Genomic DNA, 14,469 nt, shown 5'->3' with positions numbered 1-14,469 from the left:
TCCCTCTCTCTCTTTTTGTATTTGTTAATTGTTTATTTACCAAGAGAAACGATTTCTTGGCCCACATATTCATGTTTCACAGTTCAGGACCACAGGTCACTGACAAGCTTCTCGGTAATTCAACCCAAAGAAATTCTTTATATTCCAAAATCACTTTGCACTCTGAAAGATACCAGCCTTCCTCATCACCTCAAAATCTTTTATGGCATCATCATATCTGTAGAAATCATTAGAAATCATGTGCCTTTTTTCTTGGTTCAGCCACATCAAACTTATAGAGAGCTGCAACTCCCAGGTATTCAACGAATGCTCCAACAACATGAAATTGCAGACGCTTGGCCAGGAGGCTACGCATCTGAGGTTTCATCACAAGACTGGAAGCCATGGTACTTATTATCACGATAGGATATCCTTGATATCAACCTCAATGCCAGTGTCTTTCCTGGCTGATGGAGAAATGGACGGCTGGACGATCTCTTGGACCTGAGCTGGAAGCTGCCCACTCCACCCCTGGAGCTAGGCCTGCCCAGGAGCCATGAGGGTCTGCGTGTTCTGCTGGGTTCCCCCAGAGCTTGGAAGCAGCCCCCAGGGTGCCCACGTGGCACAGTTCTGCAAGCCTTGGTGGGCTCTGGTTCTGCCCTGCTGGGACCTGCTCTGCACCCTCAGGCCAGAAACCGGCCCCACCCTGGGAGGCTCCCTGCGACCCTCTGCTGTACTGCTGGGGTGACGTCAGCCGCTTCGGCTGTCACGACCATGCTGTTCTCCAGTGAACTGACACACCCTAGCCCTTCCCATGGTCTCCTCTGCCCTCGGGGGACTGCCCTGCCCAGACCTGAGTCCCAAGGGGGTTCCTGCAGCCCCTTCCCTGCCTGGGAGAGCGCTGGTGCTGCCAGGAGGCCGGCCCCTCTCTTCCATTGCCCCCGCGTGAGCTACCCGCTCCGGCAAGGCCCTCCCTGCCAGCACCAGAGAGAGGAGACGGTCCCAGAATGGAGACACCCTGTCCACAGGGGCTGTCAGATCTCCCCTAGAACATGCCAGGCAGATCTCCGGGCACTGGCCAGCAGTGGCATTTACCATGACTTTTATTTTGACTGCAAGAGGTCCCAGGCCCTGCTAGGAGCTTTGACACAACTTGGTTCAGTTGAGTCATGAACCACCCCCTTCCCTGGGGGGATGCAGGCAGGAGGGCCAGCTGAGAAACAACACTGTGGGAGGGCTGTGCATGCAAAACCCCCCTGGAGATGGTGGCCCGGTGGCCAGAACGAGGGCCCGCACACTACTCTCGGTAAGGGCCTGGCCGAGGGCTGCTCTTGGGGCTCGGGGTGACGACGGGCCTGGCGGGTGCTGGCCCAGGGTTGCCGTGGGTGAGGCCTGGGTGAGGCACGTGCATATGATCTTATGCCAAACCCTTAGGCTCTCGTTCCCCTCACAGCTGGGGAAGAACTTGCCCAGGGCTGCCTGGGCTGGGGTCTGCACCCAGACCGCTATGTGAAGTCTGGAGGCTGCAGTGGCTCCAGCGCCCAGATGGGTGGGGGCTCCACCAAGGAGACTGTGGGAGGGCCTGTGTCAATCCTGGGTCCTGGCATGGAAGGTGTGGCCTGGTGTGAAAGGCATGGCTGCAGGGGGACCAGATTTGAGTGCCACTGTCAGTCCATCTGAATGGGCCCTGCATTTTTTTGGCTCATCTCAGGCTCCTGAAGTCAAGATGATCTTTCCAGTCTGACCCAATGACCACTTGACAAAGGCCCCCATGAGCCCTGACCAGACCCTAACAGGGAGCTCGGTGGCTCCAGGATAAGCCTTGGTGGGCTGGGATGCCACCGGCTGTGGGTCCTGGTGGTCGGCAGACATTGCTGAGCCTTCCTGGGCTGTGCCTTATACCTGGTGAGGCTGTGGCTGAGATGTCAGGAGCCCCCTGCTCAGGAGCCCCACCCCACCCTCCTTCTGCTGACACACACTCATTCAAGCACGTCACACGCCTTCTGCTCCAAGGGACTTGGGCAAGTCACCCCCCAGCCTTCCCTGCTTTGTGATCTATGCCTTCTGGATCACCCACCACAGAGGATACGGGGTTCCCACACCTACACATGTATTTCCAAGTCAGGACTCAGTTCCCTCCACCACCGTCTCCATCTGAGGAATGTCCCCAAGGCAGGAGGAGGGGAGACATACCTGCCATCAATGGCACTCTCTGCAGGGCATGGACTCTGGGGGCTCTAAGGGGCTTCTGTAGGAGGCCTGGCCCTGGAGAAGTTAGGGCAGCTTATGGAAGCCGTGGAGCTCCAGCCTCACCTGGCCAAAGGGACCGCACCTCTCACAGAGCAGGGCTCAGCCTCCCTCCATCCTCCCAACTCACAGAGGGTGGAGGAGCAGGGAAAGAGAGCACTGAGCCAGTAGAGGACAGGGCTGGGGGGTCTGGGGAACCTGCCTTCCCAGTTTGGTGACTCAGGCCAGGCTCCACACCATCTCTGAGTCATTCTGATGTCACCCTCACATCTCTCACTAATGCTTCCTTGCACGACCCACCCCACGGGAGGACTGAGTGAGCCACACGGCTGCTGCCTTCTATTTGGTGAAGAAGACACTGCATGTGACTCTGGTTCCAGGCCGGGCCTCCAAGGATACGCCCTCTGAGGGGCCTGCTGTCTGGGGTTCGGTGGGGTAGGCACTGTCAGGTCTCAGATAGGCCTGCCTGTGTGGCTTGGGGGCGGAGGCCTTGACAGCCTCCACTATGGGCAGGAGAGAACCCAGTAGAGGTGTGGGCAGCAGCAGCAAGCTGCGAGGGGTAGGCTGAGGGCAGGAAGGCTCAGCACAGGGCTTACCTGGAATTTCTTCTTGGCCACAAAGTACTGCATGCGTCGAATGACTTTAATGGTGGCCCGATGGTGTTCCCGCAGCCTGCAGTGGAGAGAGGAGAGGAGATTGTGAGTGGCCACCCTGTGCTGGTCATCCCCTCACTGCCCCTGCACTGCCTGAGGAGCACACAGACTGGATCCTTCCAGAAATAAGGAGAGTGTTCAACTCCATGGGATGGAGATACTTAGGCCATGTCCTAGTGTGGGCTTGAGGGGAGGCTGGGGGCAAGAGGCTTTTCAAGGTGAAATGTTTCACCTTACCTGTGAGTGGGAAGGGGACCCTTGCCTTGAGTGTCATTCAGAAGGGGATCAAGTAGGAGTCAGGGCCCTGGGTTGGCAATGGCTGTGCTGCTAACACATGGCAGCCATGCTAATTTCTTTCTATGTTTGGGCCTTCAGGCTCGTTGTCAGTAAAATGAGGTAAGAGGGTACATGCTGGCGATGTCCATAGCCCCTTTCAACTGCTGTGTCCTGTAGCCCCACAAACAGCAAGTGCTTGGGAAAGTAGGAACTACAGGACAAATTTACAAGGGAAAGTTGCCACCAGAGCCGCTTTGTTAAGGGGGCTGCATTGTTTTGCCTCCTAAAGTTTCTTCTAGAAATAAAGATCCTTTTAGAAACAGCATCACAAAAGGAAACAAAAGGGATGATGTGTGTGTGCATAGAAAAAAGACCGGAAGAAAACACAGTGCCATAGAGGCTGCAGGAAATTCCCTCCTGGTAGTGAAGCTCACGTCTGCCTGACCCTCCTGATGTAAACACCAGGGACTGTGAGACTAAGTGATGCCAACAGCAAGGAACAGCTGTGCGAGGCTTTGGAGACCAAAAAAGATGTGGAGGGTGAGGATCCCACATAAAATGGAAATGAAATGAGCTGAGCCTGCACCCAAGCGTTTCCTCCGCAGGGCACCTGTCCATTTGTGGAGGGGAGCATTGACACCCAACAGAGCAGGGGCTCAGTGGGCTGGTGATAAAAATGTGGAGTCCAGGGCCACAGGACACCCAGGACATGAAGGAACAAGATTCTGGTCAACAGAGGACCAGGGTGCAGGGAGCCACCTTTCACACAACTTCCTCTGGAAACACTTGTGAATTCCTAAGCCACACGGGTGGGTGAGAGTCACAGAAACTGAGAAAAGAGCAGTTGGTGAAGGGGTAAAAGCTAAGCAGAGTACTCAGTAGACTCATGGCACTGTGGAGAGAAGCTTTGGGGTTTAGAAGCTATCTAAGGCAGCCCTAGAAACTAAGTAATGCCAACTTAGCATCACATTGACCCCACTTCTCCCAATCCCTTACTGGAGTAAGGTGCTTTGTGCATGGTAGAAGAAAATAAAATTATCTGTAGGGAGATAATATCCTTGAGCTTCTACAATTTTATACACAAAAGACTAACAGGCAAGGGAAAAGACAGACCATACAGATCTAAAGGTGTGGTACTTTCTTTTTTTTTTTTTTTTTGAGATGGAGTCTCGCTGTGTCTCCCAGGCTGGAGTGCAGTGGCGTGATCTCGGCTCACTGCAAGCTCCGCCTCCTGGGTTCACGCCATTCTCCCGCCTCAGCCTCCCAAGTAGCTGGGACTACAGGCGCCCGCCACCACGCCCAGCTAGTTTTTTTTTTTTTTTTTTTGTATTTTTAGTAGAGACGGGGTTTCACCATGTTAGCCAGGATAGTCTCGATCTCCTGACCTCGTGATCCACCCGCCTCGGCCTCCCAAAGTGCTGGGATTACAGGCTTGAGCCACCGCGCCCGGCCTGGTGTGGTACTTTCAACAGCCTTAAATACTTGTAGCTCCTTCCATTAAGAGATGGAGTGTTTTCCTATTACTTGAATTTGGGGTGACCTTGTGACTTCATTGATGAAAGAGTGCTGGGGAACTTACACAGTATATAATTCATGTGCTTTTGGAATGTGGCCCTACAAACAAGCTTGCTGGTTAGAGAGGCCACATGGAGAACAGAGATGCCCCAGCTAACAGCCAGCACCAACAGAACAATCTCCTAGCTGAGCCAAGTCCAACCTCCTAGCTGAGCAAAGAAAAACAAAAAATACATACACACATACACACACACACACACACACACACACACACACACACACAGACGGAGTCTCGCTCTATTGCCAGGCTGGAGTACAGTGGCACAACCTTGGCTCACTGCAGCCTCCGCCTCCCAGGTTCAAGCGATTTTCCTGCCTCAGCCTCCTGAGTAGCAGGTGCGCACCACCATGCCCAGCTAATTTTTGTATTTTTAGTAGAGACAGGGTTTCACCATGTTGGCCAGGATGGTCTTGATCTCTTGACCTCATGATCTGTCCGCCTTGGCCTCCCAAAATGCTGGGATTACAGGCATGAGTCACCGTGCCTAGCCCAAAGAAAATATTTTAAGCCACTAAATTTAGGTCTAGTTTGCTATGCACAACAATAGGTAACTGATACAGAAATAAGGACTAAGAAATAGGTAATGTCATATCAGTATCCTAAAACATATGGCATTAATTTTGGGACAGGGAATTGGACAGAGGCTGGAAGAAGGGGCAGATCACAAGATGTCAGACTTCGAGCATGATGCCATTTGTAATTGGGTGAGAATTTTAGGTATCGTGGGGAGGGGGGTGAGGGAATTTTGCATTGGGGAGAATGTGAAAAGTTATGGCCAGAGGGCAGACTGTGATGAATTAAAGATGGCCACAATCCATTGTAGTTCCTCCCATTGCAGGCTAGAGTCTATCTCCACCATGGTGGAAATGATCATGTCTTCTGAAACTCAACCTCAAGGACCTTGTGGTATCTACTCTTACCCTCTTAGAATTCTGTTGGCTCATGGACAAGTCTGAGCTAGCCTGCTGGAAGAGCCACGTGAAGGAGAGCTGAGAGACCCTGGCTGACAGCCCAGTGACTCCAGACACGTGAGGACAACGGAGACCACTCAGTCACCACCACATCACTATGCAAGTGCTGCCATGTTGTCAAGTCCAAGTGAGACTACCCAACTGGGATGCCCAGATTGCTGACCCATAGATTTGTGAGCTAACAGATGATTGTGCTTTGCCTCAGAATATTTAGATGAAGACTTTAAAATAACCATGATAAATAGGTTCAAGAAAACAGATGAAAAGATAGAAAACTTTACCAGAGAAATACAATTTATAGATATATAAAAAGGAAGTTCCAGAAAAGTAAGGACCATACTGGAAATGAAGAATGCAATAGGTGAGTTTGGATAGCAGGGATGACAGAGTAGAAAAGAATAGCTGTGAACCCAAAGAAAATAGCCAACTTGGAGCATGAAACGAAAATAGACTTAAAGGAAGAGATGAAACAAATGAAAAAGAAACATAAGATGGTAGATTGCATGCACTATAAGTGGATTAATAGTCCAATTAAAAGATCAAGATTGTCATGATTAAAAGCAACTATATAAATCCACTTTAAAATATAAAGATACAAAAACATGTTGGGAAAGGACAGAAAAAGATAGGTCATGGTGTAGCCAAATGAAAACTGGTAAAGGAAAACCAATAGTAGACTTTAAGTATTACTAAAGAAGAATATGTCATAATTATAAAAGTGTCAATTCAGCAGGATGAGATCAATTCTAAATTTGTGTGCACCTAAAACCGTAACCCTAAAATATATAAAGCTAACTGGCAGAACTAAAATGTAAAAGAGAAAATGGTGGGAGATTTGAACACACCTCGTCAGTAACCAATAGAAAAGCAGTCAAAACTTTGTCAAATCAGAGACAAATTTGAACAGCCTAATTAGCAACTTGACATATACAGAACACTGCCCCTACAACTGGAGACTACATAAGCTTCCGTAGTGCACACAGAACATGTACCAAAAGAGACCATATGCAAGACTTCAGAAGCAAGTTCCAACAAATTTCAAAGAAAGCAAATCATGTTTATTATGCTCTCTGACTACAGTACAATTAAATTAGAATTCCATAAAAAGAGATAACTAGGAAATCTCCATATATTTTGGAAATTAAACAATCTAAATAACCCAGGGGTCAAAGAAAAACATATAATGAGAATCAAACAACAGTTTAAATTAAATAGTAATAAAAATGTAACGTATTAAAATTCATAGCTAAATAGGTACTGAAAGTACAGTGAAATAAGCACAGAGAGTGAACCTTGTGGCTTTAAATGCACATCTCAGAGCAGAGGAAAGGCTGGAATCCATCGCAAGCAGTTAAAAAAATGGCAAATTACACCCAAAGATAGTAGGAGGAAAGAGATAAAGTTAAGAGCACAGTCAAAGAGATAAAAAATGAACATTATTTAAGGAAAATCAACAAAGCCAAAATTTGGTTCTCAGAAGAGGCTAATAAAACAGACACACTTTTGGGAAGATGGATCAGGTGGGGGAGGGGACACAAATGACGACCGTCAGGAGTTAAAGATGGAACATCACTATAGGCCTAGAGGTGCTGAAACATTTATTCAGAGGACGTTACAAACAAAAATACTTTTGATGATTTAGATAAAATATGCAAATTCTTTAAAAACACAATATGTAAAAGTAGACACAAAAACAAAAATAACACAAATTGCCCAATAATTATTAAATAAGTTAAATTTGGAATTTTAATGATCTTCTGGCAAAGAAAACTCTATATCTAGATGACATCACCAGTAAATTCTTCCAAAATTAAGGAAGAAATAATGTCAATTTTATACAAGTATTTTCATAAAGCAGCATAACCTTGATATCAAAATCTGACAAGAATATTTCAAGAAAGAAAAAAAAATCACAGGTTAATCTCTCTCGTGCACATAAGTGCAAATACCCCAACCACCACCAGCGAGCTGCATGTAGTGCTGTGCCCACACACATGCTCAAATGCGGTTTAATCCACTTGTGCATGCTCAGTTTACCCTCTAAGGACCAAGCAATGCAACTCTTCACATCAACAGAATAAGTAAGAAAAAACAGAATCAACACAGCAGATTGTAGAAAAGCATTTGATAAAACCCAAGACCTGTTCATAATTAAAAACACAACTCTTAGCAAACTAGGAATAGAAACTCCATTACCTAAAAAAAAAAAAAAAAAAACCAAAAACTAAAACAAAAACAACCCAAACCCTAAGCAGACATCATACTTAATAGTGAAACACGATACACTTTCCTCCTGAGACAGGAAGCAGGGCAAGGATGTTATCGTTTCTAGTTCACATTGTCCAGAAAGTCCCAGCTGGTATGTTAAAAAGGTAGGAAAAGGGAGATAAAAGGTAAAAGAATTGGACAGGAAAAAATAAAATACTCATTATTTGCAAATGACATAACCATACACGTAAAAAAAATCTCTAAGAATCCGCAGATAAGCTGCTGGAATCAATACACGAATTTAGCAAGAACACTGGTTTTAAGGATGATATATAATAATTATATTTCTAGGCCTGGCAGAGTGGCTCACATCTATAATCCCAGTGCTTTGGGAGGGTGGGGTGGGAGGATCACCTAAGCCCAGGAGTTTGAGATCAGCCTGGGCAACATAGTGAGACCGCATCTGTAGAAAAAATAAATTTAAAAAATTTAGCCAGGCTTGGTGGTGTGTACCTGTGGTTCTAGCTACTCAGGGGGCTGAGATGGGCAGACTGCTTGAGCCCAGGAGTTCAAGGCTGCTGTAAGTTATGGGCCTGGAATGCAGAGACCCTGTCTCTGAAATATGTTTATTTCTATATGCTAGTAACAATTAGAAAATAAAAAGATATCAATTACAATAGCATCAATAACCATAAACTTGACCGTAAGCTTAAGAACAAATCTTTAAAAAAATGGTTTCTTCTTTACTGTTTTCCTTTCACAATCTTTCTTTCTTTTTTTCTTTTCTAAGATGGGGTCTTGTTATTTTGCCCAGGCTGGTTTCAAACTCCTGGGCTCAAATGATCCTCTCGCCTCAGCCTCCCAAGTAGTTGGTATTACAGGTGTGAGCCATCGTACCCAGCTCTAAAATAAATCTGTTTAAAGATGTGTGAGACTACTACACCGAAAAGCACTGAGCATTAGAGACAGAGATAAAGAAGACCTAACTTGACTTGGGGATACAGTGTGTTCACGTATAAGACTCAATATTTATAAGATGTTAATTTTCTGCAAATTGAGGTGTGGATTAAATACGATTCCAATCAATATCACAGTGCTTTCTGTTATTTATTTATTTATTTCTTGGAAATCGACGAGGTGATTCTAACATATTCCTAACAATGTGAAGGGCCAAGAATAGCCAAGATGATCTTGAAGAACAACAAAGTCAGAGGTCTGACACTCCCAGGGTTTCATAAGGCCACAGGGCTTGATTAAGAGCATTGGGCAGACAGATGAACAGTGGGGGTCTGACAGAATAGGGTAGTGGTTCCCCAACTTTTTTGGCACCAGGGACCAGTTTCATGAAAGACAATTTTTCCATGGACAGGGATGGGGTGGGGAGAGATGGTTTCAGGACGAAACTGTTCCAGTTCAGACCAGCAGTTATTAGATTCTCATAAGGAGCACACAGCCTAGATCCTCACATGTGCAGTTCACAGTAGGGTTCGTGCTCTTGTGAGAATCTAATGCCACCACTGATCTGACAGGAGGCGGAGCTCAGGTGATCATGCTCACTTGCCAACCGCTCACCTCCTGCTGCATGGCCTTGTTCCTAACAGTCTATGGATGGGTACTGGCCTGTGGCCTGGGGACCCCTGGAATAGGACATCAGACACACAAACACTCCTGTGACCACTGGTTCACAGAAAAGACGCCTTTGCCATTGAGCTGGCGGAAGGATATTCTTCTCAATAAATGGTGTTGGAACAATTTGGATACACATGTGAAAATATATAAACCATGATCCTTACCACACACCAGTCACAAAGTTAACCCAGGTAGTCACAGGTCTAACTGTGAGGCAATCGGGCCTGTCGAAGAACGTGGGAGAATATTTTCACCACCTGGGATGGGCAAAGCTGTCTTTAATGGAACACAAACAGTATGAACTGTCACAGAAAACTATTTGACAAATTGGAGGCCCCAGGATCTCTGAGATGGTCTCATGAAGGCCCCCTTCCCAGGCCTGACACGCGAGAGGAGCTGTTACACAGGCCTCACGTCCTGGCCTCTTTCCATCACCCCAAACAGCCTGGGAGCAGACAGGGAACGGGGAGCCATAGGTACCTGACTGTGAAGAGTCCCCCACTGGCTGTGACTTGGGGACTTGGGAGCCTGTGGCCATGACTGCCAAGGTCTGGATGCGGCCCCACATCCAGTGAGAACACTCGGGGCTTCTCAGATCCTGTTCTTCACAGAGGGCCATGCCCAGTGGCGGCTTCACAGGCCGCTAGAAGCTGCTGCGGGCCTCCCCTCCTGCCAACTTCCTAGAACACAGTCGGAGCCTTCACAGGCAAACAATCCGGCCAGGACTGCAAGCAGGCCTAGGGCTGACGGTGCCAGGCCAGGCCCCTAGCTCTGCCCAGGCCACGGTGTGGGTCAGCCACTGCTCTGGTGACAGCGCTGGCTACCTGGCTTTCCTGCTGAACACAGTCGACCCTGTGGTCTCAGAGAGAAGGGCCTGGCTGGCTCCTTTGCAGGGGGTGGTCTCTCTCTCTGTACTGGGTGAGGCCTGGGATGGGGTCAAGTGGCCTTTCCTGGTAGTGATACGGAAGAGGGGCAGGGAAGTGCTGGGAGGAGAAGGGCGGGTCCCTGGCTAGGGCTCCGCCGTTGGGCCTGCATGCACGGACCCAGGTAAGAACAGACATTTCTGCTTTTCTGCCCAAATGTTGCATTTCCCAAGAACACCCTGGCCTGCCATGCCCCGATTCTGTGTCTATAAAAATCCTGAATCCCTAGTGGGCAGACACACAAGTGGCTGGACATCAAGAGGAACACATCGGCAGAAGAAGACACAAGTGGCCGGACATTGAGGGTAGGTAGAGAGGAACACACCAACGTAAGAGGGCACCGACAGGCACCGACAGACCGGCAGGCCATTGACCGGAGGAACAATGCAGGGTTGGGCTGGGGTGGATGCAGGAGAGCCCAGGCTGCTGAGTGCCTGACGCCAGGGGAAACCACCCTCCCACTCCATCTCCCTTCTGGCTTCCCCATCTGCTGAGAGCTACTTCTACTCAATAAAACCTCGCACTCATTCTCCAAGCTCACGTGTGATCTGATTCTTCCAGTACACCAAGACAGGAACCCCGGGATACAGAAAGACCTCTGTCCTTGCGGGAAGGCAGGGGGTCTAACTGAGCTGACTAACGCAAGCTGTCTATGGACGGCTAAACCAAAGAGCACCCTGTAACACACGCCCATGGGGCTTCAGCTGTAAACATTCGCCCCTAGATGCTGCCGTGGGGTTGGAGCCCCACAACCTGCCCGACTGTATGCTCCCCTGCAGTTTTGAGTAGCAGGGCACTGAGGAAGTGAGCCACACCCCTGTTACACGTCCTGCGAGGGGGACAAGGAAACCGTTCCCATCTCAGTAGCTCTGACGCAGGAGCGAGCTGGTAAGAGACAAGGGGCAGGACGGAGGCTTTGGGCTCACTGGGCCCTGAAGGAAGTGACCCCTGGACCCTGGTTGCAGGAAGGGACCAAGGGCCCGGGGCTGGCGCCCTCCTGCCTGGGCTGGGCCACCCTCCAGGCCCGTGGCTTCCTCACCTACTGAAGGGAGGATGGACCCTCTCCCTGCCCGCACCACCTGGCCTGGGAGAGGAGGAAGGGACGTGCTGCCCAGCGGGGTCTTGGCCATGGGTCAGCTGCTGAGAAAAGACCCACTTCATTCATCTCCTCACTTGTTCATGCACCCACTGACCTGTATCTCACCTGTTCATTCATTAATGAACAAGTTATTGTTAATAATTTGTGGATTAATGACAGGAGCTCCCCACCCCCCATCCGCTGGTTCATTTGTTAATGTGCTGCCTAAATTACCCATTAGCTCCTCCACGCCTGCCTGCCTGCCTGCCCCGTCCACGTACATGAAGTGCCGCTGGGCACACAGCCCAGGCTGAGTGGTCTCGGGGGCTGAGCCCACTGAAGGACCCGTTGTTTCTGGATAGGTCAAATTCAAAGCCGGCAGCCCCCAGTACTGCCCAGGCTGGGCTGGCTGGGGTGGGGGCTGCTGGGCTGCCCAAGGGGCCGGCACCACATTCAACACACGTCACTGGGGGCCATCGAGGGACACTGTGGGAAAGCAGAGACAGGAAGTTTCCCGGACTGAGCTGCCCAAGGCAGGCCGACCTTCCCACCTGTAGAACAGATTCCCAGCAGCTCAGGGACCTGGCCTCCATCCAGGCAGATCCTGAGGCCTAGGGTAGGGGCTGGCATGTGGGAGAGCTGGAGGTGACTCCAGGGGGTCCTGGGACTTGGATCCGGTACAGTTCAGGGTGGGGCTGGGCCTGGGGGATGTCCAACGTGGGGGAGGGGCTGGCCTCACCTGTGTCCCTGAGCCTTTAGCCCCTCCCAGGACCTCTGTCCCCCTCTCCCCCAGCCAGAGAGTTAAGTCAGATGCAAGCCCCTTTTACCCACCCTGCCTGAACAAGTTCTTGGCCCCGTCTAGAGCATCCTGTAACTCTGGAATAAGGAAGAATTTATCAGCATTGCCTGGGAGTAGAGATGGAAAGAAAATAAGGAAATAAGAGCCCTCTCCCTTCCTTCCCACATGCTGGGGTGCTGCTCTTTGCAACTCCCTCCTGTGTGGTGAGTTCCCACACCTGTGTGTCCTAGGAGACATAGGGCTGTCTTCAAGGGCCCGAGCTTGGGGGGTCCTCTAAGTTGCCACAGTGCCTTGGGGAAGGAACATTCCCCTGGCGACCCCTGCTCTCTGCACACACACAGGCTTGTGAGATGAAGAGAGGCAGATGGGTGGGGGTCTTGGCAGAGGAAACCCAGGGTGCTGGAGGACCCGGGAGACATGAAGAGGGAAAGGGAAATCACTCTATGTCACATGCCCCTAGCAGCCACCTCGCAGACATGGGGGCCTTGCAGGCCTTCCAGACTCTTCCTTGAGCACTTATGTCAGCAGACACAAGTACATTATGTGTGCAGTTTCCTGCACCTCCCAGTGTGTTGTTTTGCTTCTTTTTATTTTGCAACAATTATAGATTCCTAGGAAGTTGCAAAAAAAAAAAAAAAGTAACAAGAGGTCCTGTATGCCCTCTACCTGAGTTCCCGACGGTCACACCTTGCATGGCCGGAGCACCAGATCAACGCCGGGAGGTCGACATTGGTATAGTATGCGTGGTTCTGCCTTGTGTTCACACATGCAGATTCATGTGATCGCCACAGCAACGAGGAATGGAAGTCCTCCCCACCAGAAAGATCCCCTCGGCTGCTCCTGTGCAGTCACTCCCACCCTCACCGTTCCTCACCCTCACCGTTCCTAACCCCAGGAGCCACCCTCTGATCTCCATCCCTACAGCCTGGACTTTGAGAATGTTATCTACATGAAATCACACAGCAAGCGACCTTTTGGGGGAGCCTTTTTCTCTTCAGCACAGTTCCCGTAAGAACCGCTCAGGTTGTACCAATAGTGGGTTCCTTTCTACTGCTGGGTAGTGTTTCAAGGTATGGATGCACCACCGTTTGCCTGTTCCCCTGTTGAATGATACTTAGATGGTTCTCAGCTTTCAGCTAATTAGGAACAAAGCTTCTATAAACTTTCATTTTCAGGTTTGTGTATGAATATGAGTCTTCATTTCTTTGGGATAAATGCCCAGGAGGAGTTCAGTTGCCAGGATGTGTGGTAGTTGCATGCTGACTTTCATAAGAAACGACCATGTTATTTTCCCTGAGTGGCTGCACCATTTTACATTCCCAGAAGCAACAGATGGGCGATCCCGTTTCTCCACATCCTTGCCAACATTTGGTGTCATCATTACTTTTCATTTTAGCCATTCTGATAGGTGTGTAGTGACCGCTTACTGTGGTTTTAATCTTCATTTCCCTCTTGGCTAACGAAGTTGATCATCTTTTGGTGTGCTTCTTCCCTATCTATCTGTTTTCTTTGGTGGAATATCTCTTCATGTCTTTTGCCCATTTTCTAGTTGGACTGGCTGAGTATTTTACTGTTGAGGTTTTTTTTTTTTTTGAGATGGAGTCTCGCTCTGTCGCCCAGGCCGGAGTGCAGTGGTGCGATCTTGGCTCACTGCAAGCTCCGCCTCCCGGGTTCACGCCATTCTCCTGCCTCAGCCTCCCAAGTAGCTGGGACTACAGGCGCCCGCCGCCATGCCCGGATAATTTTTTTGTATTTTTAGTAGAGACGGGGTTTCACCGTGTTAGCCAGGATGATCTCAATCTCCTGACCTCGTGATCCGCCCGCCTCAGCCTCCCAAAGTGCTGGGATTACAGGCGTGAGCCACCGCACCCAGCTACTGTTGAGTTTTGAGAGTTATTTATATTCTAGATGCCAGTTGTCAGATATGTGGCTTGCACATATTTTCTCCAAGTCTATAGTTAGCATTTTTATCCCCTTCACTGGGGCTTTTACAAAACAAATGTTTTAAATTTTAATGGGGTCCATTTCCTCAATTTTCCTTAAACAGATCATGCTTTTAGCATCCAGTGTGAGAACTCTTTGCCTGTCCTAAATCCTAAAGACTTTCTCCTCCATGTTTTTCTAAAGGTT

At 49.3% G+C, this 14,469-nt stretch overlaps 1 protein-coding gene across 3 annotated transcripts in view; it reads right to left on the bottom strand.

The window, feature by feature from the left end:
• The window catches only part of KCNQ1 (potassium voltage-gated channel subfamily Q member 1), a 403,706-nt gene that overhangs the window by 77,264 nt on the left and 311,973 nt on the right, over positions 1–14,469 (bottom strand). For all 3 annotated transcript variants that reach the window (XM_050758291.1, XM_050758292.1, XM_050758293.1), the window contains one exon: positions 2,823–2,898. In XM_050758291.1, the coding sequence (XP_050614248.1) occupies positions 2,823–2,898 (76 nt within the window). The remainder of the gene's footprint in view (positions 1–2,822; positions 2,899–14,469) is intronic.

This window comes from Macaca thibetana, chromosome 14 (assembly GCF_024542745.1).
Source record: "Macaca thibetana thibetana isolate TM-01 chromosome 14, ASM2454274v1, whole genome shotgun sequence".
Taxonomy (NCBI): Eukaryota; Metazoa; Chordata; class Mammalia; order Primates; family Cercopithecidae; genus Macaca; species Macaca thibetana.
The sequence above is the reverse complement of the archived record's forward strand: the minus strand, read 5'-3'. Positions and strand labels throughout refer to the sequence as shown.